General features: G+C 41.0%; 1 protein-coding gene and 1 long non-coding RNA gene across 15 annotated transcripts in view; one reads left to right on the top strand and one right to left on the bottom strand.

The window, feature by feature from the left end:
* Window positions 1–24,542, top strand: part of rims1b (regulating synaptic membrane exocytosis 1b) — a 145,065-nt gene that overhangs the window by 116,470 nt on the left and 4,053 nt on the right. For 11 of the 12 annotated variants that reach the window (XM_061830220.1, XM_061830210.1, XM_061830213.1 and 8 more), the window contains 3 exons: window positions 1,383–1,600; window positions 15,351–15,495; window positions 15,750–15,859. In XM_061830220.1, the coding sequence (XP_061686204.1) occupies window positions 1,383–1,600; window positions 15,351–15,495; window positions 15,750–15,859 (473 nt within the window). Of the gene's footprint in view, window positions 1–1,382; window positions 1,601–9,142; window positions 9,244–15,350; window positions 15,496–15,749; window positions 15,860–24,542 lie in introns of those variants that run through there. The other variant, XM_061830215.1, reaches the window with a different exon arrangement.
* Window positions 6,588–24,542, bottom strand: part of LOC133506255 (uncharacterized) — a 28,481-nt gene continuing 10,526 nt past the window's right edge. For all 3 annotated transcript variants that reach the window (XR_009796443.1, XR_009796445.1, XR_009796444.1), the window contains 3 exons: window positions 9,993–10,128; window positions 9,778–9,897; window positions 6,588–9,622 (listed from right to left, as the gene is read on the bottom strand). This is a non-coding gene — a long non-coding RNA (uncharacterized LOC133506255). The remainder of the gene's footprint in view (window positions 9,623–9,777; window positions 9,898–9,992; window positions 10,129–24,542) is intronic.

The following is a 24,542-nucleotide window of genomic DNA, read 5'->3' as shown; positions in this document are numbered from 1 at the left end:
GTTTTTCTATCTTTGTTCAGTGTAAGCCTTAGATTCCTTATTGTATGCACCGTGTGCTTTGACAACCTGGCCCCTCTGACCTCTGTCATGGTCCTGCCAGTCCCAGCCCTGGTGGTGCAGGTCCCCTACACACCTGCGTTGATTAGGAGGCGCACCTCTGCGCCTCATCTGCTATAATGAACCCTAGTATATATAGGACCCAGCGGACGGTTTGGCTTCGCCAGATCGTTGGGATCCATGCCTCTTTCCAGTACTTCCTTGTTACTGATCCTGAATCCCGGTGTATCAACCTCTGCCTGTCCTCAGACCAACCCCGTAACTTAACCTCCTTGATACTGCTGCTCTCTCTGACTGACCTCCTGGCTTATGACCTTGGAACGAATAAAGATATTCCTTTAACTGCCTTCCTGCTTACCGAGTCATGCATTTGGGTCCACAGTAGAGTTCTGGTCATGACCCCCTCCATCCTCCAGAACATTATTATCCCCTTCCATCCTCCCCCACTTCCGCACAGCTTCACTTAACTTCCATGCAGAGTACAGTAGAAGGTCCTCTAACCAGTATTTCATTTCCTCTCACCCATCTAAACACTTTAGTCAGAGGTCCACACAGACTAGATGCTGGTGTTGAGGGATGCGGCATTTCCTGGTTCTCCTGTAGCTCATTCAGTCCATCTGAAGTTATTGACATATAGTGGCAGATCCAAACCCATCAGAGGCAGCATCAAGCACTCAGCTGCTTCTGCCCGTGTGTAGTTGCTTATTTAAGAAGACATAGCTTAAACACAATAAAAATATCTGCAATTGATCAGGTACAATTTATTGAATGCTGGCCAACCTTGCTGCTTTGAATTGTATTTGCCCTCAGGCTTCACCTGTGTGAGGTTTGCACAAGGTACTCTGGTTTCCTCCAACATCCCAAAAACATGGATGGTAGGTTAATTGATGACACTAAATTGCCCATAGGTGTGAACATGATTGCATATGGTTGTCTACATGTGTACGTTTGTCCTTGTGATTGGCTGCCGAACCTGTCGGGCTGTACCTACCATCACCCAAAAATAGCTGGCATAGGCTCCAGCACGATGGAAAATGTTTGTGAGGATAAGCGGTACGGAAAATGGATGAACGGATGAAGGATATGTGAGTGGGTTTTTTGTTGTTTTACCTAGGTGGGTTGAGGTTCAAAAGGAAACTGAAGTTATCCCAAATGACTAGTCATATCACAACACATCTAACAATTTATAATGTTTACATTTGTTATCACGGTATGTCCATCAACTAATTTGTGCAGTGAAGGTACAGTAAAATATAGATACGATGTCAAACTTTGAGAACCTCCCGCAATATCCACATGTGAGACACTCAGTCTTCTTTTTTTAGTCGGCAGATGAGGGCATCAGCAGGACGGAGCATGCTCAAGAGCTCCAGTGTGAGTGGGGAGATCTATACCCAGGAACGCACAGATGGGAGCCAATCAGATACAGCACTCGGCACAGTGGGTGGAGGCAGCAAGAAGAGACGCTCAAGCCTCAGTGCACGGGTGGTGGCAATTGTTGGAAATCGCCGGAGCCGTAGCACTTCCCAGATAAGTGGCCCAGGTGAGTTGCCATAGCAAATCTTAACGGCTGATCTGTTTATCCAACAACTAAAAATTGAGTTCAACCTTCTTCTGTATGTTCAACAACTTTTAAGTTAAAGTTTTCTCTTTGAAGCCCACAATATCAAGACACCTCAAAAGTGAAACGTGATTCTTGATAGTGGGATGGAAAAAGAAAAAAATGATAGAATAGTTTTTACAAAGCCTTTATTCAATTGCTTAGGAGAGAGGACATCAGCCCAAATCACATTTAAGTTTCCCAGCATTGGACTCTTGGTACTGCTTACAGCAGAGAGTTGTCAAATGTCAACTAAAAATCAGAAGATCTCAATTTGTCATCTATTGCAAACTTTCAAAACCTTTTTGGCACTGTGGACCAGTTTAGACTTGGCATTTTTCTCCCTCTTTTGCCATTCATGGCATTTCCAATGTGGGCAAAATGCAAGTGTGGGTGTCGGAGTTGTTGCAGGTACCCAGACCACACTGCAGTTCTGTAGCTCGTCAATGAGAGTAGACTTTTAACCCCATAAAAGTAGTTCTGGCTGCGTCGAGCAGAAACCTACGACTGTATGTGATTAGAGCGGACTTGGTACGTGAGTGTTAACTGTTGCAATAAACCCAAATTTTAAGTGTGACTCATGATATAGTAGTGTTTCGGTGGCGAAGGTTTCATTCGAAAGAACAAATCTTTTCAAGAAACATATTGAATAAAAATAGTTTATGAAATCTGTTCATTCTTTGAGCTCTGCCGCTGTTAGCCTGCCCACTCAACTTTCTGTGCTGACTTGACTTGTCAAGTGAAACGTGCAGCTATTGTGGCAGAGAACATTGATGTCATATATGTGCATTTATAATATTATACACAATAGAACATTAAAATTGTGCTTAAATATATTTTTAAAAATGTACCTAGATAATGATCACTTAAAATGTATTGCACATAAAGGGGTAATACAAATTTTAGTTCAATAAATGTTGAAAAGTTGTAATAGTTAAATATGTGTTGAAAAATAAACAGTCATTAAATATTAAATGCAAATGTATTTTATGGATCTTAAAAACTAAATACAGTACAACTCTACCTAAAAATTGTACTGTAATTCATTTTGTGCTGTATGTGTAGACACAAGCTTCATTCTATTTTCTTGTATTTCCTGTTTCATTTTTTTTTTTTCATGTACCTCTCGACAGAGCTCGCTTGGTGATACTCTTTTCCCACTTTAGAAATCACTGTGCTAGAACATTCCAATGAATCTCAATGCAAACCTCACACCTACAAACAAGATGGACCCTGCTAAAAATTTACAATAGAACACATATGAAGTTCTACAGAAACATTCTATTGAACTTTATGACTTATCGAACTGTTCTAAAGAAATTGTTCTATAGAACTTTGTTCTGAAGTACTACAGAAATGTTGTAAAGAAATTGTCCTATAGAACTTTGTTCTGAAGTTCTACAGAACTGTTCTAAAGACCTGAAACAACATTGCTTGTACATTGTATTTGTAAATTGCATTAATGTGACAATACAACATAATCAACGTTGCCTTAGAACATAGAAACAAAATTGCCATGCTACATGCAGTGATGAAAGTCCTCTGGATTTTCTCTGAATTCCGGATTTTTAAATTTTCATGAAAATTGCTCCGCAAAATTGAGGAAAAAATGCTTAAAATTAATCCGGATATTAGTTGACAACAATGGACGAACATGCGTTTGAGTTCATTGTTTTGCTTTCACGAGCGTAAGACTTGTTGTTGAAGCACTAACACTAGTAACGGTAACGCCCCTCCCCTCACATTCTCTCAAGACGTCGCTTATTTTGTGTGGTCTTGACATTAATTTACGTGTTTATTTCATAAACGTTGTTAACTAAACGAGCCTGCTCCAAAACAACCAGTATTCACCCGGAAACAGGAAATGCAAGTTCAGAGCTGCTTCACGTAATGCGAGCGCATTTACATCGAAAGTTATCAACATCATGAGGCATGTCAAAGGAAATTCAGTTACACCAGGGGTGCTCATTGCGTCGATTGCGAGGCAGTGTGACGGCGTAAAAAAATAAACAAAAAAAACAACAACATTAGACTATCATCCACCTCATCGCTTGATTCAGGTGTGGCCAATACGTCGAGCACATGCACATAAAGGCGCGTTCTAGCAAGCCTGCCTCCTATTTACAGCAAACCCGTGGTGCGTGCCCCCCACCCTCCCTCCACAACAATACGTCATGATTGCTGACAGGAATGTTTGTTCCAATGTATCGCTCGCTTGTTGCCACTAACGCCTATTATGTTGAAGTAAACTTTCAGCATCTTCAAAATATTGCGAGTATAGACCGTTCGTGTTTATTCCTTGACAGGCCAGTGCATTTAACTTTTATTCAGATTAAGTTTGTCAGATCAAGAATTTTTACTGATGAAAAATTTTAAATACCGTTTTATATCATGTTCTACTAATATCAGTTGAAATTGGAAATGATCATTTCTGCATTTGAATTTTTAGTTTTCTATTTTAGTTATATATTTGTTTATTTTATTTTTTGTTTACAGTTGTGTTATATTAATCCAGTAAGTTATTTTAAGGCCATCCCTAATCACACCCGCAACTTTATCTGCGAGCATGACTGACCACACCCATAAATTTTTCAAATGTGAGTGACTGTGTTGTGTGTGTGTGTATATATATATATATATATATATATATATATAAAAGTATGAAAGCCAACTGATAATACTATTACTATTACTAGATCTATATCTAAGATAGTGAGCAATGTGGTTGAGTGTATCAGTACAACTCGACGTAACAAGTTTGAGACTTAAACGTGAATAGTAATGACTACAGATAAACTTCTTTAACATGTTTTGCTGTACGGTGTAGAAATTCTAGGATATATTTTCGTGCATATTCTATATTTATACTATAATATCTATAATGTGGGGAAAAGGACATTTTTGATGTCTTTTTACTGAATAGTTCACTTAATTAATTTGTCTTGAGATAAGATGGCATATTTTAATGACAAATGTGATTTTGTGCCATCCAGTGATAGGAGGATGGGGAGAAAAAATATCTGGGGTTGGCCCTTGGGGAACTTTTGCCCATTTTTTTTTTTTTTTGGTCTGGTCTTAGAAATTTTACTTTCAATTTTTTGTCTGAATTTTGTACACAGATATCGCCCGAATCCACCACAGCCATCCATTTTTTCAAACATTTCACAGGGGGGCATACCCCCGGACCTCCCTAGTGCTTCCATTTGCATTTTTAGGAATTTTCACGAAAGTCCACTTTCCTCTCTATACATGGAAATTAACCCATTAAAACAAACATTGGAGTTGAAACCTTTACTATACAGTGTGAAACCAGACTGTCAATCAAACTGCAGACAAATCCAAACAATTGTGTTAGTCAGCTCATAGTAATACATGCATGATGACCATTTCGAACCACATTTTTTTCTGTCATTTAAAAGAAATAACTTTTTGCTTAAATTGTTTTACAAACCAAATAAAATATAATATTTGAAGGACATCATTTTTCAGAAGTCTGCAAACAGCACACAAAATACTTTCAATTATATTAGTAAATGCAATATCGTTTGAAAGTTAAAACAAGTACTAAATCTTCACCAGATTCTCAACTGGTAAAAAAAAAAAAAAAATCAAAACTTTCTGTACAAAATATATAATATTAAATTACCTCTTCGGGATCCGTTTGATATTTTCCTTGAGGTTTACCATCCAACTTTCAACATTTGGAATTTCTGCAAATCAAAAAGAGGATGGCAAAATTAGGAATTAGTTTGTTGTTAAAATTAAACTCAACAACTTTTTCCATTCTTAATCATAACAGTTCTGCAGAAGGAGAAGGGTCTTCCGTCACCTTCTGTTCAAGGACAATGAAGTCGTCCAGATATTTTATCTGTACAATGTCAATGTCCTCTTCTTGTGTTGCCCTTTGGTCTTGATGCCTGCTGGTGTCTCTTATCACAGTAAGCAGGATCAGCCCTTTTTTTTAAAACCCTGAACAACAACACATGCACAATGCAAAAACACAAATATGACAAAAAGGTTTTAAGACAAATTATTCGTAGACATTTGGCTTAATTACTTCTTACATAGGCCAGCTCTCTTTGAAGGAATGGGAGAAGCTCATGTTTGGTGGTGAATGGCTTGAAGTTGATGGTAGATGTCTTGGTTTTGAATATCTTGGGGTTCTTCATGGTCACGGTGAACCACCTGTTACACTGCCTAAAACAGTATGAATACAACAGAATATCAAAGTAACCAAGTTTTTTTTATTGTGCTCTTTGCGCCGGATTTCTTCTTATAAAGTGCTTAAAACAGAACATGTATTTCCTTTGATGGTCTTGCAGGGGAATTGGAGTATTGGCATCACTTTCCGAATCTTCCACTTTTCAGAGGTTTTTGGAGCTGTAAAGAAAATAAACCATGACCTGCAATATCACATCACAGAAAAGTTGATAGATATAGTTATGACATCAATTCATTGAATTCCTGGACTCTTTGAAAAATAAAGACAAAACATCCCAAATTATACATTGATATAAAAAATACTACATCAATAAATGACAGTGTTGATATGCATGCAGTGAAAGAATTAAATGAGACATGCCAATCACGATTTCATGATGCACTTTTGCGGAAAAATAACTTACTGGTCACTTTTACTATATCCCTCTTATTCTGCCCCAAGGAAGTTGGGTGGGTACCATAACCGCTTGTGTTAGATGAACAAGAACATATATTTTGGATTAATTTTAAATGTAATCGGCATAGCTGGCACCATTAATTGATGGAATATATATCCTCAATGGTGGAGGCCAGTGTTTCAGGATATTTAAAATATATTTGGTTGAGTAGCAAGATTCCATCTACTAAAATTGCATACCACTCTCAAGATGAACATCTTTTCTTCGGAGGATTTGCCAAGGTAGCTTTGCCTGCAAAATAGGTCATTACATTAATGTAAGTACCAAATTTTTCTTCAGACATGTTCCAGTTCAGTGATTCCCAAACAGCGCCCGGGGAACATTAGTGTGCCATGAGCGCTCGTCAGGTGTGGGGTGGGAAGTTATCCAATTTTATGTATTTGCTAAAAAAAAACCATTTATAGAAATAATGTATCTTTATTCATCTTTTTATGCCAGTGGGGCACAATGACAGACAGAACAAAAAAAAACCTCTTCTATTAGATGGCAGGATGTACATACAGTAATTAATTGATCCATTTTTGGTGACATTTACTTTTATTGGTGTGCCGTGGGATTTTTCAATTGTAAAATATGTGCCTTGGCTCTATAAAGGTTGGAAATCACTGTTCTAGTTCTGGGTCTACCCTGCCTCCAGCCCGTTGACAGTTGGGACAGGCTCCAGCACTCCTGCAACCCTCGTGAGGATAAGGGGCTAAGAAAATAAATGAATGAAATTTAAAAAACTATCATTAGAAAGAGCTTTAAAAACGCCTTAAAATCTTACTTAAATTATTTCAATAGCTCAAACAGCAAAAATTATGAGCATTTAAAGATTCGGAATATGGACTAATTATGGTATTGGTAAAACAATAGAAAAGAACAATAAGTTGTGACCTTCCCACTTAATTAGGATCTTCAAAATGTCATTACTTTTTTGTTTCTCAACGAATTTTCATGAAATTTCACTAATGATCCCTTAATTATTACAATTTGCACTTATTTTCATTACAATTGCACATAATCGCATCCAAAACTCCAAATCCGGCAATTTTACCGATTTTTGCAATGCGACCAACATTTTTGCGAGTGTCAAAAAATAGTACGCGCGGTCATATCACTTTCATATTTCACTTACGCATCTACTACTACTACATCTACTACTTACTTTTACATCTATAAGTACAAATAAAAGAAATTAATTTGTAAAAAAATATATACTGACCGACAGGATTTGATCGAGGTTTTAAAAGGATTGTAATGTGTAATTTCTAATGCAAATGATCTTATCTAGATGAAAATAGATGTTCAACTGTACCGTACAATACGTATCCTGTTAGATGTTTTTTCCCAAAAATATAAGTGTTTTTTAATTAAAGTCAGCCAACTTTGACCTAGTTTCCACCACCTGAAAAATTACCCATTTCGGGGGTGCAACCTCTGACGTCATTCAAGGTGGACAGTGGTGTGAGTTACATGAGCACGGAGACTTGCTGGTTTTGAGAATTCCTCAGTGATTGTAAGCTAAAACCAACCCATAATAACGGTGAACACGTGTGTGGTTCAGTTTTGTAGCAATTTGAATAATTCTGGTCACAGTGTATATTATTTCCTAAAGACCCAAGCCTCAGAACACAGTGGGTAAGCTTTGTGGAAACGAAGAGGGCTAATTTTTCCAAACCCAGTTCACATGCAGTGAGCATTTCACCTGAACCTGGGCACGCTTCGGCAAGCTTAGCCCCCCACACAAAGGACCAAAACTGCAAAGAGGTTTTGTTAAAAAACAAGCTGTTGAGGTATGTTGATAATCTTTTATTTCCTGAAAACGTTGAACAATGTTTACATGGTTGAATGATAGAAGCACACGTCGTACTTAGCAAAATGTTATTACCGCAAATATTGTGACCATTCGCAATTAGAAAAACAGGATAATGTGTACAAATGGCGGCATGGTGGAGCAGCTGGAAAGCGTTGCTCTCACTGTACTGAGAACCCGTGTTCAATCCCAGCCCTCTATGTGTGGAGTTTGCGTGTTCTCTCCATGCCTGAGTGAGCTTCATCCCACGTCCCAAAAACATGAGTTGGAGACTCTAAATTCCCCCTATATGTGATTTTGAGTCCAGCTGTTTGTCTCGATGTGCCCTGTAATTAGTTGGCAACCAGCTCTGTGTCCACCCTACGTCTTGCCTGTTGACAGCTGGGATAGGCTTCAGCACTCCCGGGACCCTCGTGAGAATAAGTGGCTAAGAAAATGGATACAAACCTATAGTTTTTTTATTTATTAATTTTGTTGCAGTTTTTTTTTTAAATAGAATATGACAACATTAAAAAAGCACCATTACATACTAGTCACTCACAGGACACCTGTTTGCAACTTATCAAAAACAATTTTTGAACCATTACATAGAATGAAATAAACCTGAGCTTCATCAATACATCCATCCATTTTCTTTGTCACTTATCCTCACGAGGGTCATGGGGAGTGCTGGAGCCTATCCTAACTGTCAACAGGCAGGAGGCGGGTTACACACTGAACTATTTGCCAGCCATTTTCAGGGCACATCGAGACAAACAGCAGTACTCACATTCACACCTAGGGGCAATTTAGAGTCACCAATTAATCCATGTTTATGGGATGTGTCAGGACACCGGAGTGCTTGGAGAAAACCCATTCAGGGACGGGGAATACGTGCCAACATGCAAACAGGCAGGGCTGGGATGGAACTGGGTCCTCAGAACTGTGAGGCCAACGCTTTACCAGCTAGGCCAATACAATACATTTTTCTTATTTTATAAACTTTGAACCTTATTTTTCTAATAATTATAGATTTTGCAGGAAACATCTTCTGTACAAGAAGTTGACATGCTGAATCTACATCTTTGGTCCTTTCCGAAAGTTGCCTGACTGAAGTGCCTATTCATGACGGAACACATCTTTACGACAACAGAGAGAATACTGCAACATGTATTTCAACCTGAGGTGTTCTCATAGTACTCTTATTGAAAGACCAAATAATGCTGTGCTAGTGTAACATATTTACACAAAATATAAACATACAGTTCAATAAAAGTGCTATGATTCTACTTATGTGGTGTACGTTTACTTCATATACATCAACATTTACACAAAGAAAAACAAAATTAGGATGTAGACCATTTAAATCCTGTGTACTCTTGGCCCTCTGAATCAGGAAAGGTGTCAGGAATCTTTGACACACAACAGGATGGAATTGCCACACGGTTATTTCTGCCAAAAATTTCCCAACACCATCTCACAAGGTGTTTATAAGCAGCATGTCGCATTAACCTGAGAATAAGAAAATATAACAATGTTCCAGAATGGGACTTTGTTTGGACAAGCATTGATTGGACAAATGCTGCTTTTAATAGGGCGACATGGAAGACCAGCTGTAAAGCATTGGTCCTCACAATTATGAGGACTCTGGTTCAATCCAGGCCCACCTGTGTGAAGTTTGCATGTTCTCCCCGTGCCTGCATGCGTTTTCTCCGGGATTTCCAGTCAGGATCTCCACTTCCTTCTGCTTGATAACAGCTGGGATAGGCTCCAGCACTCCTGTGACCCTTGTGAGGATAAGCGATGAATGTAAATGGCAAAAAGCTGGACTGATGAGGAGAAATTTAGTTATTCATTTTTTTTTTAAATACCTCTTACTCACATTGTGGAAAATTCAGTCGCTACCGATACTGTTCCTGGAATTGTGCCTGCCGTTTTCTGGTGAATATATTCACTCTCATTGCAAGAAAAACTCTCTTCTGTTGTTTGCATAGGAATGCATACATTTACATGCAGACCTGTGCATATAATAAATAAATAAAGTCAGTTCACATTCACAGACTTCTACATGCTCAAACACCCATATCAGTCCAGTAAACAGAACCATGCACCCCTTTTTGCTTGTGTATTTTAAGCATTTAGTGCCCAAACAAAACCACAAGACTTCACTATACGATTTTCATGAAAAAGTTTTGTGGTTTTGCTCATAACATCTTGGAAAAATTGTGACTAAAATGGGGTTTGGACGGCTCTGGGTACTGTCTGGTTATGGCATCAGTTTAGCATTTGAAATTACATTGACGGTGAAGCAAGTTAAGATTCTCTCAAATTAACGTGACACCATTTTAAACGGATATCGTTCATTGAAATCCTTGCTTGTGAAAATATACCAACTTAGACTGTGGACTATGTAATCATCTTCTGTTTGTTTTGGTGCGATAATAAACGAGCCTTGTACGCGCAAAATAGTGAAGCACATCGTACTGCTGATAGTTTCTCATACAAGTAACCGTACAACAAACAACGATGATGGGCTCAGCGCGGCAGAACCGTCCCGGGTAAACCCGGCCGGGCCAACGATCGTCGAACCCTCCAAGAAATCGCTATTAGTCAGGCAGATCAATCGTGTTGGACAATAAACGCCCGGGAAGTCCCATCAATATTTGCTAAATATACGGTGTTTGCATATTTTCAAAACAAGACCGAAAACTTCGTATATACATTCAGGATATCGAAGCCTTTACTATTTATCAGTTTATGACTAGCTAGCCAAACAAGAACTTCACAAATGCTTGCCAATCATTGTTTCCAATATGAGCCATATGGCGCTCCCTGCGTCTGGCTGCTGCTTCTTGGCCTGCCATTTCGTCTCCATTTGAACGTGTCTGCTGTCTAACTGGCTCAAATTGATAACCTTTAACCCCTTTATGAAGCTCGTATTCTTCACCGTCTTCGTGGGACCCTTCAGAATAGTGTTCGTCGCTCGAAATATCAGAAAATTCATCACCGTTCTCACAATGCACTCCAATGGTCGCCATGTTGTCACCTTGAGTGACGTATCGCGTCTAGTCATCTAATGGACTTTTCCAACCTGTCAAACACTCGTACAAAAATAACCAATCAAATAGCCGCATTGTCTTAACCCCGAGCTTGACACGCCCCTCTTGTCATCATGTCCCACAAGCAATGCTGCTTATCAGTCACGTGCGCTTGGAAAAGTTAATGTTACGAACAAAATGTTCTAGGGAACATGCAATTCTGATGAAGGATACCCGGCCAGCTATGTTACAAGGGGCCCGGTTGATTCATTTTCCAAAGTCTAAAACACAGTTGACAAAGTGTCTACGATGGATTAAGGCTCACGGAAGAGCACACGTACAACTGAGTGTGGACAATATCAACAAACACAAGGATGTATGTTCGAAGGTAGGTGAGGGTGAAGTAACTTCTCTTAGTTTGATTTAATTATTATCAGTACATTGCAGGAGAACAACTTTCACTTTGTTAGCGTATCATTTACCTGCTGAATGAAGTGTGCAATGTTTTATGGGGAAGAGTCGGGTTAGTGATACGTAAATGCCCGATGTCATGCAAGAGAAATGTCTTTTTGCCTATTTGTATCACATCGGACTTTTAAGACAGAGCACTGGGTTCCATTAGGAGCCAAGTCAAATGAATACACCCACTCACTTATAAAGACTACAATGATTTTAATCGCGATCTTTCCACTTTTAAAAAGTTCTCACCCTGCTTAACATGCCCAGTACGATTCCACTATTTTATCCTGTTTGATTTCAATATGAAGTTTGAGAGGTGTCAAACTTTTTTGCATCGATCGCCAACATTTCGCTGTAACATTGACATTGCGTCCTGCTCTGTCCAAAATCTCAATTCCGTGTACATATCCTTGCATAAAATAGTTGAGACCTCTCTGTAGAACCCTCTTGTACAAGTCTGGTGCATTTAGCAAAAAACATACTGCAATGTTGCCGGGAATATGCGATAGAGAATCCTTTTCAAACCTTTTCTGTTCAGTCGCCATTTTGGAAGATTGTGGTCGATGGCAACTGTCGCTAAGGGGGGGCTGAGCTGAAGATCGCCAGTCGGAAAGGTCCATTCCACTGTGTTGTCGTGTTTTCCGGCGGATAAAGCAATGTGCAATCATTTGTTGCCGATAATCGAAAAATAAAATAGTTTCCTTCATAACGGATTTCAGATTTGAATTCTGAATAAAAAAACTGTATAATATTACCGAAAAGGTGCATTGGGTGCTGACATACTCGTATACTTTAAAAGGAGAAACGTTTTTAATAAAAAAGTACTACGGGTTGTTGCCTAGTTATGTTATCGCCACGAGGCCGTGGTAGCTAGCTGGCTAGCTAGCTGCACATTCAAGGTTCGTGATGATAAACTAGAAAGCCGCTCGAAGGCGAACACATGCTTTCTACCGCGTTCCCTACACCACTCACCCGCTTCTAGACTCGCAGCAACCATTATTTTTTTTTAATTAGCGCATGTGGCGCATTCTCTTCTTCTCCTTCAGTGAACTGCATCAGCATACAACTCACCACCATCTGCTGGTAGGCAAAACATGCAAACCTATCCCCATTTCCCACACCCAGAAACCTGTTGGAAATGTGAGTGTGGGTACCTCTACAAACTTTAATACTCAAACTTGAAAACATGAGAGCTGTTTATTTTTGTTTGTCATGTTGGTACTCAAGCTGTAATGGATGAAAATCCAGTTGATTGAGTGGTTTTCCCAACCCGAATTTAAAACTGTGGAATAATGGTTAAAATCCAGATTTTGTCAGATGACTTCTCCTTGGTCTGTTTGGTCATTTGGTTGATAGTGATTGAAGGTTTGTGAACTTTGTTCCCTCTTCAACGCGCTGACAGCTGGTTTCCGATTTTTCAAGGCTTTATAATAGTGGATGTCTTACATGCCACTATTAATTTCCCCTATAAACACTTTGTTCTATAGAAATTCTATAGAAAGTCACAGCCAAAGTTCTATAGAACAAGTTGTTCTGTACAAACTCTATAGAATTCAATAGATTTCTATAGAATTTCTATAGAAATTTTTTTTGCAGGAGAGTTATTGTATTCATTATGTTTTAGAGAATGAAAGGACAGAAAGTGTATGTAACTTCATATTCAGACTATATTTTGTAACAGTGGTATTGTGAATGAACGGCGTCACATTGAAAGTAAAATTATCACAAATAATAAAACATATAAAAGAATGACTCAAGAATTGACTGACACAAAACATGCACTTTAAACTCGATTTACATCCTCCCAGCATCCTTGCTTGCCTTGTGGCAAAAAGGGGGTCTTTAGATGAGTCCAATCGTAATCAGCTGGCAAGTCCTTAGTGCCACAAAGCATGCTGGGAGCATGCAAATTTAAAGTGCATGCTTTGTGTCAACTATTTCTTGAGTCATTCTTTTATCTGTTTTATTATTTGCTACATATGCTATTCCGTTTGCTGTTGTTTGACACTTAGTTTTGATGTGACACCGTGAGTGTGTACAATAGTTTTGATGTGACACTGTGAGTGTGTACATTGTCTCTCATGACCTGCCTACACAGGGAGTGTGTGGGGCAGTATAAGTGTCTTCAGCCTACAAATGTGACATATAATTAGTCCTTGCCACCTGGTCAGCGACATCATAAGGTAGCTTACATATGATGAAAACATGCAAGCATGCATGCTGATAGTCTAACTAATTTGTTTAATTGTATTCTATTGAATAAGTCACACAACATTTGCAAATGTTAGAAGACTGTGTGCAAATTAGGTGCACCACATGTCTAATGTGGTGCCTCGTCTATTTCTCTTTGAATATGGGGGACTGTGAATAGTGAACTGTGAATGTGCAAAGGCACATTGTAAAGTATTATAGAGATTTTATTAGGCAGACTCCATAAACTTTCAGACCCAAAAACATCTATGCTCAGAGAATGCATTCTCACATAAAAACTGTGTTGCACAACAAACCTGATTTTCTCCTGGGGAGGAGACTGTACTGAAGCACTATAAATTGGAAGTATCCTTTTATTCCATAAAAGGCTCATCCCTGTTATGCCAGTGTGCGTTATAATGGAAAAAAAAGTGTTTTGGAAAATCAAGGGACCTGAGCTGAGAGGCCCCCAGAGCTGAGCTCCCAGTCACACAAGAGACTTGGTACTCTAAACCCAAGTCCTGTTCAGACAGACCCACAATGAAGAAGCATATTCCCTTTCTTTGAATGAGACATTAAAAGGTATTTCACCACATGAGGCCTGGAGGGATGTGTCTAGTCTTCTGTCACTGAATCTGAATGGAGAGATAGGAGAGAGAAGTATTGGGAGATATAGCTCAGTATAAAACAAGATATTTTCCATTTATGTTGGATGAGAGCAAGGGCAGGTACGTGTCATTCATTTGTGTACATATATATGTGTATGTATGTGTGCGTGTGTAAATTCTACGTCTTTATTCTTTTCACCACTGGAGCTAAACATGACTCTGCATGTTGTCAATTGGCTTGTTTTTCTAATAATTTCCCGCCTACAATTGACTGCTGGAGTAAAATTACACCACTGCAAGTTGGCCCTGCATCAAACAAACACATGACAGAATATTGAACTGCTTCAGTAGTCTGCTGTTGTATGATTTTTTTTCCCATGTTTGTATTTGTAGTGCAGCACGGTGGAGCAGCTCTAGTGCATTGGCCTCAGAGTTTTGAGGACCGGGTTTCAAATCCCAGCCCTGACTGCGTGCAGTTTGCATGTTCTCCCCATGCCTGTGTGGGTTTCCTCCGGGCAATTCGGTTTGCTCCCACATCCCAAAAACATGCAATATTAATTGGATACTCTAAATTGCCCCTAGGGTGTGATTGTGAGTGCAGCTGTTTGTCTCAATGTGCTCTGCGATTGACTGGCAAGCAGTTCAGGGTGTACCCTGCCTCCTGCCCGATTACACCTGGGATAGGCTCCAGCACTCCCACGACCCTTTTGAGGATAAGCGGCTAAGAAAATTGATGGATGTATTTGTACCATCGCTAATATGGTGACTGGTTTCTTCAAACAAATGATAGAGTATTTTTTCCTCCTCTGTGGTTTTCCATGTCTCATTTTGAACAATAAGGGGAGGCTTCATGTTTGAAAAAAAATGCATAGTATTAATATTTTGGAGGCTGGTGAAAGAGTTTGAAAGAAAAATGTATACATTTTTGTGGATTCCCATATGCAGAGGCAAAGACTAAAAAAGAGAAAGGAGCACCAATTCAAAGGAGCACTGAGACCGGTATGGCAGTGGAACTGACTAGGAATATGAGCCGGCAGCCCAGCAGAGAGTCCAACAATGGCAGTATGAACAGTTACAACTCGGAGGGGAAGTGAGTAATATTTTAATCTTTTCATCACCATGGAACACAAAAAACAACTTCTTCCATCATACTTCACGCTATGAGCATTTCTTACACTGTGACAATGACTAAGCAAATTGATAATGTTGAAGGGAAAACTATATCAAAGCTGACTTTTTCAGAACTGGTTTAATACAGTATGTAGGTGAAAAGAAACTACAGTATTTGTGTCTTGACTAAAATGAATGTGAGTTTTCTGTGTATGTTGCTTTTGTGCTTCTCAGTATCTTTTCTGGGGTCAATCTGGGAGCCAGCAGCCAGTTCAGTGACTTTCTGGATGGCCTGGGTCCGGCTCAGTTAGTGGGCAGGCAAACACTGGCTACACCTGCAATAGGTGAGATTGTGGACATTTTCACATTTTCAGTTTGGTTGACGTTCAACAGCATGTTAATTATAGTTTTTATTTTCATGAATTGTGTTCCCCCAGGATTTTCCATCCATTGTTCTAGCATACCTTTGGTTGAATTACATTGTTTTTTACGATACCTTACACATTACATTACCTACACATAATTTCATGATCTCAAATGATGGATTACTTCTCAAAAATACAAATTTTTTTAAATGGAAGGAAAGGAAAACATTTGGGGCAAAAAAATATGTTGTATGTGCCCCCACTAGTCTAAGCATGATACTTTGAACAATACTGTTTGTGGAATAAGACTTACTGGTAATTAGATGAATTCAATAATTTTCATCTATTCCAGGAAGCATTCATGTTACCTAATATCGCCCTCTGCTGTCAACTGAAATTACCATTACAGACATATTCGGGCATGATTGGTCATGTGACCAAACTCAGAAATCAGGATGATGTTTTAGGTTGCAATAACGTGCAAAACTACAGGTTGATTACATCAAAGTATTTTAGTTCACGGGTTTGATCTCAAGTGATCTCAACCTATTAAGCTGTACAATAATTCAATTATAATCATGTTTTGGATGCACAATTAGATTTTGGAAAATATTAACATTCATTCATTATTATCTTGTTGCAAATCTTGTTTCAAATCATTTGACCCTTCTCAAATATCATAAAAGTTAGCACAATTTCAACAACATTCTGAATTACTGTTTTCATTTTCATGTGTAATTGATAGATTATAATAGATCTATAAAATGTAATTGTAACTTTGATAAAATAACTTAAGAAATAATTTTAAATCCAGACCCATTTTCACATCCATTTGGAAATCTTGAAAGGCTGACCTGACTCATCACACTTAAACTAAAGTCAAAATGAAAGTGCAGTTAACTTGTAAACATTTACAGGCTGATTGGCAGAGGTAAACAAAAAAGGGCAATGTTAATGTGTAAGATATGTCTATTAAAAATACATATGCACAGAAATTTCAAAATAGAAAAATTTATGACCTGCTTTTTAATAGCCACTTTCATAAAAAGCTGAAAACACAGTGAATCTACTTGGGGTTAACAGGAGTCATCACAAAGAACTGGCAACCCCTCTCCAACAATTAGCATGCATCTAATTAGCTTGTAGCGTACAGCTCACTAAAGAAGTAACTTTCAGGTTTTTGCTTTCAGCCTGCTGTTGTCACAGCGAGTCACTCACTCACTCACTCACTCACTCACTCACTCACTCACTCACTCACTCACTCAGACTGACGTAAACCAACAATTTTTATCTGGCTTTAATAAACCCATGTCCCAATTGACTTCAAAAACTTAACTACAATGTTCAGCCTGTATATGATACCCATGGGTCAAATTCTTCAAAACTTTAATTTTGACTACCATAGCTATGCAGATAACACAGTTATATTTAACAGTTTCTCCGGATGACTACATTTCAATTGAGGTATTGTGCCACTGTCTAAATCAGATAAATAAATGAATGAGCCAAAATTTTCTTCAAGTAAATAAGAAAAGAGAATTGCCGTTATTAAACACCTGGACTCTCTATCTTTAAAAACCAAAGAGCAAGTCCAAAACCTTGGTGTTCTGATTGATTCCAACCTGACTTTCAACAATCATATCAAATCAATCACGAAACTGGCTTCGACCATCTGCAGAACTAGATATGTTCTTCAGAACAATGAACAACAACAATCAATGAACTCTTGTATGTGTGAAGCTGACCAGGAAAAGCTCATCCATGCTTTTATCTCAAGTAGACTTGACTACTGTAATGGTTTTCTGACTTCTTCATCTTCTTTTCCTTTCGGGTTGTCCCATTAGGGGTCGCCACAGCGTGTCATCTTTTTCCATCTTAGCCCGATCTTCTGCTTTTTCCTCTCTAACCCCAACTGCCCTCATGTCTTCCCTCAACACATCCATAAACCTTCTCTTTGGTCTTCCTCTTGCTCTTTTGCCTGGCAGCTCCATCCTCAGCACCCTTCCACCAATATACTCACTCTCTCGCCTCTGAACATGTCCAAACCATCAAAGTCTGGTCTCTCTAACCTAGTCTCCAAAACATCCAACTTTGGCTGTCCCTCTTATGAGCTCATTTCTAATCCTATTCAACCTGCTCACTCCGAGCGAGAACCTCAACATCTTAATTTCTGCTACCTTCAGTTCTGCTTCCTGTTGTTTCTTCAGTGCCACCGTCTCTAATCCATACATCATGGCCGGCCTCACCACTGTTTTGTAAACGTTGCCTTTCATCCTAGCAGAGACTCCTCTGTCACATAAGACACCAGACACCTTCCGCCAGCTGTTCCAACCTGCTTGGACCCGTTTCTTCACTTCCTTACCACACTCACCATTGCTCTGGATTGTTGACCCTAAATATTTGAAATCCTCAACCCTCGGTATCTCTTCTCCCTGTAGCCTCACTCTTCCCCCTCCACCTTTCTCATTCATGCACATATATTCTGTTTTACTTCCGCTAATCTTCAATCCTCTCCTTTCCAGTGCATGTCTCCATCTTTCTAATTGTTCCTCTGCATCCTCCCTGCTTTCACTGCATATCACAATATCATCTGCGTACATCATGGTCCAAGGGGATTCCAGTCTAACCTCATCTGTCAGCCTATCCATTACCACTGTAAACAGGAAGGGGCTCAGAGCTGATCCCTGACGCAGTCCCACCTCCACCTTAAATTCTTCTGTCAAACCTAAGGCACACCTCACCATTCTTCTGCTGCCATCATACATGTCCTGTACTATTTTAACATACTTCACTGCCACACCAGACCTACGCATGCAGTACGTACTACAGTTCCTCTCTTGGTACTCTGTCATAATCTTTCTCTAGATCCACAAAGACACAATGTAGCTCCTTCTGACCTTCTCTGTGCTTTTCCACTAGCATCCTCAAGGCAAATAATGCATCTGTGGTACTCTTTCTAGGCATGAAACCATACTGTTACTCGCAGATACTTACTTATGTCCTGAGTCTAGCCTCCACTACTCTTTCCCATAACTTTATTGTGTGGCTCATCAACTTTATTCCTCTATAGTTCCCACAGCTCTGAACATCCCCTTTGTTCTTAAAAATGGGAACTAGAACACTTTTCCTCCATTCTTCGGGCATCTTTTCGCCCGCTAGTATTCTCTTGAATAAGTTGGTCAAAAACTCCACAGCCATCTCTCCAAATTGCTTCCATACCTCCACCGGTATGTCATCAGGACCAACTGCCTTTCCATTTTTCATCCTTTGTAGTGCCTGACTTCCCCCTTACTAATTATTGCCACTTCTTGGTCCTCTACACTTGCCTCTTCCACTCTTCCTTCTCTCTCATTTTCTTCATTCATCAACTTCTCAAAGTATTCTTTCCATCTATTTTGCACACTACTGGCACCAGTCAACACATTTGCATCTCTATCCTTAATCACCCTTACCTGCTGCACATCCTTCCCATCTCTATCCCTCTGTCTGGCCAAACTGTAGAGATCCTTTTCTCCTTCTTTCGTGTCCAACCTGGTGTACATGTCTTCATATGGCTCTTGTTCAGCCTTTGCATCTCGACGTACTCCTTTCACCTCTCCTCAGTCCTCTCAGTGTCCCACTTCTTCGCTCATCTCTTTCCTTGTATGACTCCCTGTATTTTGGGGTTCCACCACCATGTCTCCTACCCTTTCCTACCAAAAGACACACCAAGTACTCTCCTGCCTGTCTCTCTGATTACCTTGGCTGTCATAATCCAGTCTTCCGGGAGTTTCTGCTGTCCACCGAGAGCCTGTTTCACCTCTTTCCGAAAGGCCGCACAACATTCTTCCTTTCTCAGCTTCCACCACATGGTTCTCTGCTCTACCTTTGTCTTCTTATGCTTCCTACCCACCACCAGAGTCATCCTACACACCACCATCCTATGCTGTTGAGCTACACTCTCCCCTACCACTACTTTACAGTCAGTAATATCCTTCAGATTACATCGTCTGCACAAAATATAATCCACCTGCGTGCTTTTACCTCCGCTCTTGTAGGTCACTATATGTTCCTTCCTCTTCTGGAAATAAGTGTTCACTACAGCCATCTCCATTCTTTTTGCAAAGTCCACCACCATCTGTCCCTCAAAGTTCCTTTCCTGGATGCCGTAGTTACCCATCACTTCTTCATCGCCCTCAATTTCAAATTTTAGTCTCATCACTCGATCCTCTTTTCACCTCCAAGACATTCTTACCCAGCTCTTCCTTTAAAATAACCACTTACTCCATTTCTCTTCCCATCTACTCCGTGGTAGAATAATTTAAACCCTGCTCTTAAACTTGTAGCCTTACTACCTTTCCACCTGCTCTCTTGAATGCACAGAATATCAACCTTTCTCCTAATCATCATGTCAACCAACTCCTGAGCTTTTCCTGTCATAGTCCCAACAGTCAAAGTCCCTATACTCAGTTGTAGGCTCTGTGCATTCCTCTTTTTCTTCTGACGATGGATCCGGTTTCCTCTTTCTTCTTCGTCTTCGACCCACAGTAGCTGAATTTCCACCCACGCCCTGCAGGTTAGCAGTGCCGGGGGCGGGCGTTTTTAACCCGGGCCACGACCGATCCGGTATGGGATTCTTTAGATGAACGGTCATATTTGTTTGGCACAGTTTTTATGCCGGATGCCCTTCCTGATGCAACCCTCTGCATTTATCCGGGCTTGGGACCGGCCTACAGATTACGCTGGTTTGTGCCCTCAACCTGAAATAATGTTCAATTGCTCCATTCATCCATCCATCCATATTCCTCCGCTCATCTGTGGTTGGGTCAGGGGGTCAGTAGCTTTAGCAAGGAAACCCAGACTTGTCTCTTCTCAGTCACTTCATCCACTTCTTCAGGAATTATCCCAAGGCCTTCCCAGGCCAGCCGTTAAATATAGTTTCTCCAATGTGACCTGGGTCATCCTTGGGATCTCCTCTGAGTGGGACATGCCCAGAACACCTCACCAGGAATGTCTCCAGGAAGCATCCTAATCAGTAGCCCAAGACCAGAGGGGGTTTGGCACCCCATAGCACGAAGAACCCCCCCACAGGATTCCCTGAGGGACAGGGTCAAACGCCTTCTCCAGTTTCAGAAAACAGAATCGGACTGGTTGGGTGATCTCCCATGCACCGTTGAGGAGCCTGCTATGTGTGTAGAGGTGGTCCACTGTTTCACGGACGAGACGAAAGCCACACTGTTCCTCCTGAATCTGAGGAATCTGAATCTGAATCCTGAATCTACTACCCGATGGATCCTCCCTATAGAATTAGAATCAGCTTTATTGGCCAAGTTTCTAAAAACACGAGGAATTTTTCTCCGGCAGTCAGTGCTGTGCTGGTACGACATTCAGAACAAAGAACAACGTAGCAACAAGAAAAAAGAAGAAGAGAAATTTTTGTTCATAGGAACTATTCCTTATAAGTTGTGCAAGATGTGAAATCTTCTTCATTTTGAACAGGTAAGAGATAAGTGTGTTCATGTCTCACATTGTGTTAAGCTTGTACAGAGTGACTTTACCATCCGTGATAGACCAGTGTGATGTCAATTGTCCAAAAGATGCAATTTAAAGTGATGAATCGTGCGGTCTATAAAATATAAAATATATATATAAAAAATATATACAGTCGCTCACATTTGACGAGCCCAACCGCGCTCGCGCGCCTTGGTGCTCGCAAATCTGCAGTCGAGCACGAAAAATCACATGCATAAAATTTGTTACGAGTCTAAAAAATAGATATTGAAAGATGTCGCTTATTTTGTGTGGCCTTGAGCCTTAATTTATGTTTATTTTATAAGTGTTGTTAACAAATCAAGCCTGCTCCTAAACAATGAGTATTCATCCGGAAACAGGAAATGCAAATTAACCGTTCTGAGCATGTACGAAAGTGATGCCAAAAGCGCATGTTCATAGGAAATTAAGTTTGTTTTAATCAATGCATCAATCGCGAGGCAGTGTGATGGCATGCCGCAAAAAAAAAAAAACCACGTCCAACTATCATCCACTTCGTCGCTTGGCCAATACGTACGCACTCACATAAAGGTCCGTTCTAGCAAGCCAGCCTCCTATTTACGGCAGTCGCAGTGATGCATGCACCCCCCTCCCACCCAACAATCCATCACGATTGGAGACAGGAATATTTGTTACAATGTATTGCTAGCTTGTTGCCACTAACGGCAATTATGTTGGACTAAACTTTCAGCATTTTCAAAACATTGCAGGTATAGATCGTTTGTGTTTATTCCTTGACAGGCCAATGCATTTAACTTTTCTTCAGATAAAGTTTCTCAGATCAAAAATTTTTATTGATGAAAAATTTTAAATACCGTTTTATATCATGTTCTACTAATATCAGTTGAACTTAGAAATTGTCAGAAATTTTACTTTTGACTTTCATTGATCTGTAGTGCATTCCTGAAAGAAAGAGCTGGAAGAGCTGGTGGCTAGGATGTGGAAGATCCAAAAGGATCGTGGCTGCCCTGGACTGAGTTCGCATTGCGTGCAAGTCCTCAATAGTGGGTAGCGTTGTGCCGACAATCCGTTCGACGGTTTTGATTTTACGTTACAGTCTCAGTTTGTCCTTTTTTGTGGCAGCCCCAAACCAGACTGTGATGGAGCTACATAGTACTGATTGGATGACTGTTGTGTGGAACTGTATTAACATATCTTGTGACAGGCCGTGGTTCCTCAGAAGCCGCAAAACGTACATACTTTGCTACGCTTTTTTGAGGATGGAATTGATGTTCGTCCCCCAGTTCAGGTCCTCTAAGACTGTAATTCCCAAGAACTTGAAGGTCTCGATGGGTGACACAAGACAGTTGGACAGCGTCGGGGGGAGCTGTGGTGAAGGATGCCCCTGAAGTCCGCAATCATCTCTATAGACGCCAGGTTGTATTGACCACACCAAAGCTCCAGTCTCACCACTTACTGTCGATACGCAAACTTGTCACTGTCTTTGATGAGGCCGATGACCGTGGTGTCATCTGCGAACTTCAGGAGTTTGACAATCGGATGCCATGAGGTGCAGTCGTTCGTGTAGAGCAAGAAGAGGAGAGGCACCCCTGAATGGACCTTACTAGGCAGGGTTAGGACATGATTCCCTTGTACTTAGACTATAACCTCTGGTACCCTTTCTGAAAAAAGGGGACCACCACTCCAGTCTGTCAATCCAGAGGTACTCTCCCAGATCTCATTCCGAGAGATAGGAGAGCCCTCCTCAGAAACCCCAGACTCTGGTTCCTCATGGAAAAGCATATTGGTGGAATTGAGGTCTTTGAAACATTCTCCCACCGACTCACAATCCGAAAGGAGGTCAGCAGTGCCCCATCCGTCCACACTATACACAGTTTTGATGGCGCAATGCTTGCCCCTCCTGAGACAACGGATGTTGGACCAAGAATTCTGGTGGTTTGGAGTAACAATGTATCCAATAGGTCATGTGATAGGTATTCTATCTTGATAATGTGATGTTAAATCCTCTCTCATTTAATAGTGTTTTGAGAAGATTTTTATTGACAATTATGAATTTTCAGGTGCACCACCATTTTCCCGAGTCACATGACCTATGTGCTTGGATGTGACGTGTTACATGCTGTTCCAAACACTCGATTACATGGGACACCATTATGCCCAGCGCTGATTTCTCGCACTTATCCTCGTCTGATGAAGAAATAGCAGTATCAGTTGATCAGGAAGACGGATGAATACTTCCATACTGATTTGAACCTGTGGCTGTAAATAATGTTGAACACATGGATGGTTCTTCGGGCGGAATGATGCGCAGTCTGACGAGTTCGGTTAGCCGCGCTGTGATCTCACTCCCTGGCTCTCCGCCGCTTGGCGAAGTGAGCTCGGGAGGGGATGTCGCCGCTGAGACAGAAGCGGAGGGTGGTCGCGGTGTCCTCGCTGCCGCCGCCAGGACAGGTACGTGGTTCACCCGGAAGTCTGTCGCCAACACGACGTGGGTGCGGGGCGTTAGCGGGTCAGTCGCCACTGTGAAGTCGGTGTGGCGCGGCAGCAGGTCAGTAGCCAACACGACGCGAGCGTTGGTCAGCAGTGAATCTGTGGCTACCGCCGCATGGGCGTGGGTCAGCAGCGGGTCAGTCTCCACCGCTACGTGGTCATAGCTCAGTAGCAGATTGGTGATTACTGCAGCGTGAGCGTGGGTTAGCAGCAAGTCTGTGGCTACCGCGACGTGGGTATGGCTTGGCAGCAGGTCAGTCGCCACCACGACGTGGGCTTGGCTCGGTAGCGGATCAGTGGCTACTGTCGCGTGAGCGTGGGTCAGCAGCGAGTCTTTCGCGACCGTGATATTGGTGTAGCTCGGCCGGTAATCTATTTCCTGCTGAACCTAGTCCATGACGTCCACAAGTTCGGCACTCTGCTGCTCTTTTCCCGCCCACATTTTGCTCCAGAAGGTCTTGGGATCCTCGGATCGCTGCACCTCGGGAGTTGCGGACCCCTCCTCCCTCTGGGCCGCAAGCTTTGCGATCAGCTCCGGGTCTGCCAGCTTGGTCGCCGCTAGAGCGGAAGTAGGATGCCATTGTTCCTTTTCGTCGGCGCGGAAAGGGCAATGGTCTACTTTGGCTCAACCAGAGCGCTGGTTGGCTGCCTCACCTTTGGAATGCTGAACATGGTCGACTCA

The sequence above is a fragment of the Syngnathoides biaculeatus genome, chromosome 9 (assembly GCF_019802595.1).
Source record: "Syngnathoides biaculeatus isolate LvHL_M chromosome 9, ASM1980259v1, whole genome shotgun sequence".
In the NCBI taxonomy this organism is placed as follows: domain Eukaryota; kingdom Metazoa; phylum Chordata; class Actinopteri; order Syngnathiformes; family Syngnathidae; genus Syngnathoides; species Syngnathoides biaculeatus.
Note: the sequence above shows the minus strand (reverse complement) of the source record. Positions and strands in the feature narration are given on the sequence as shown.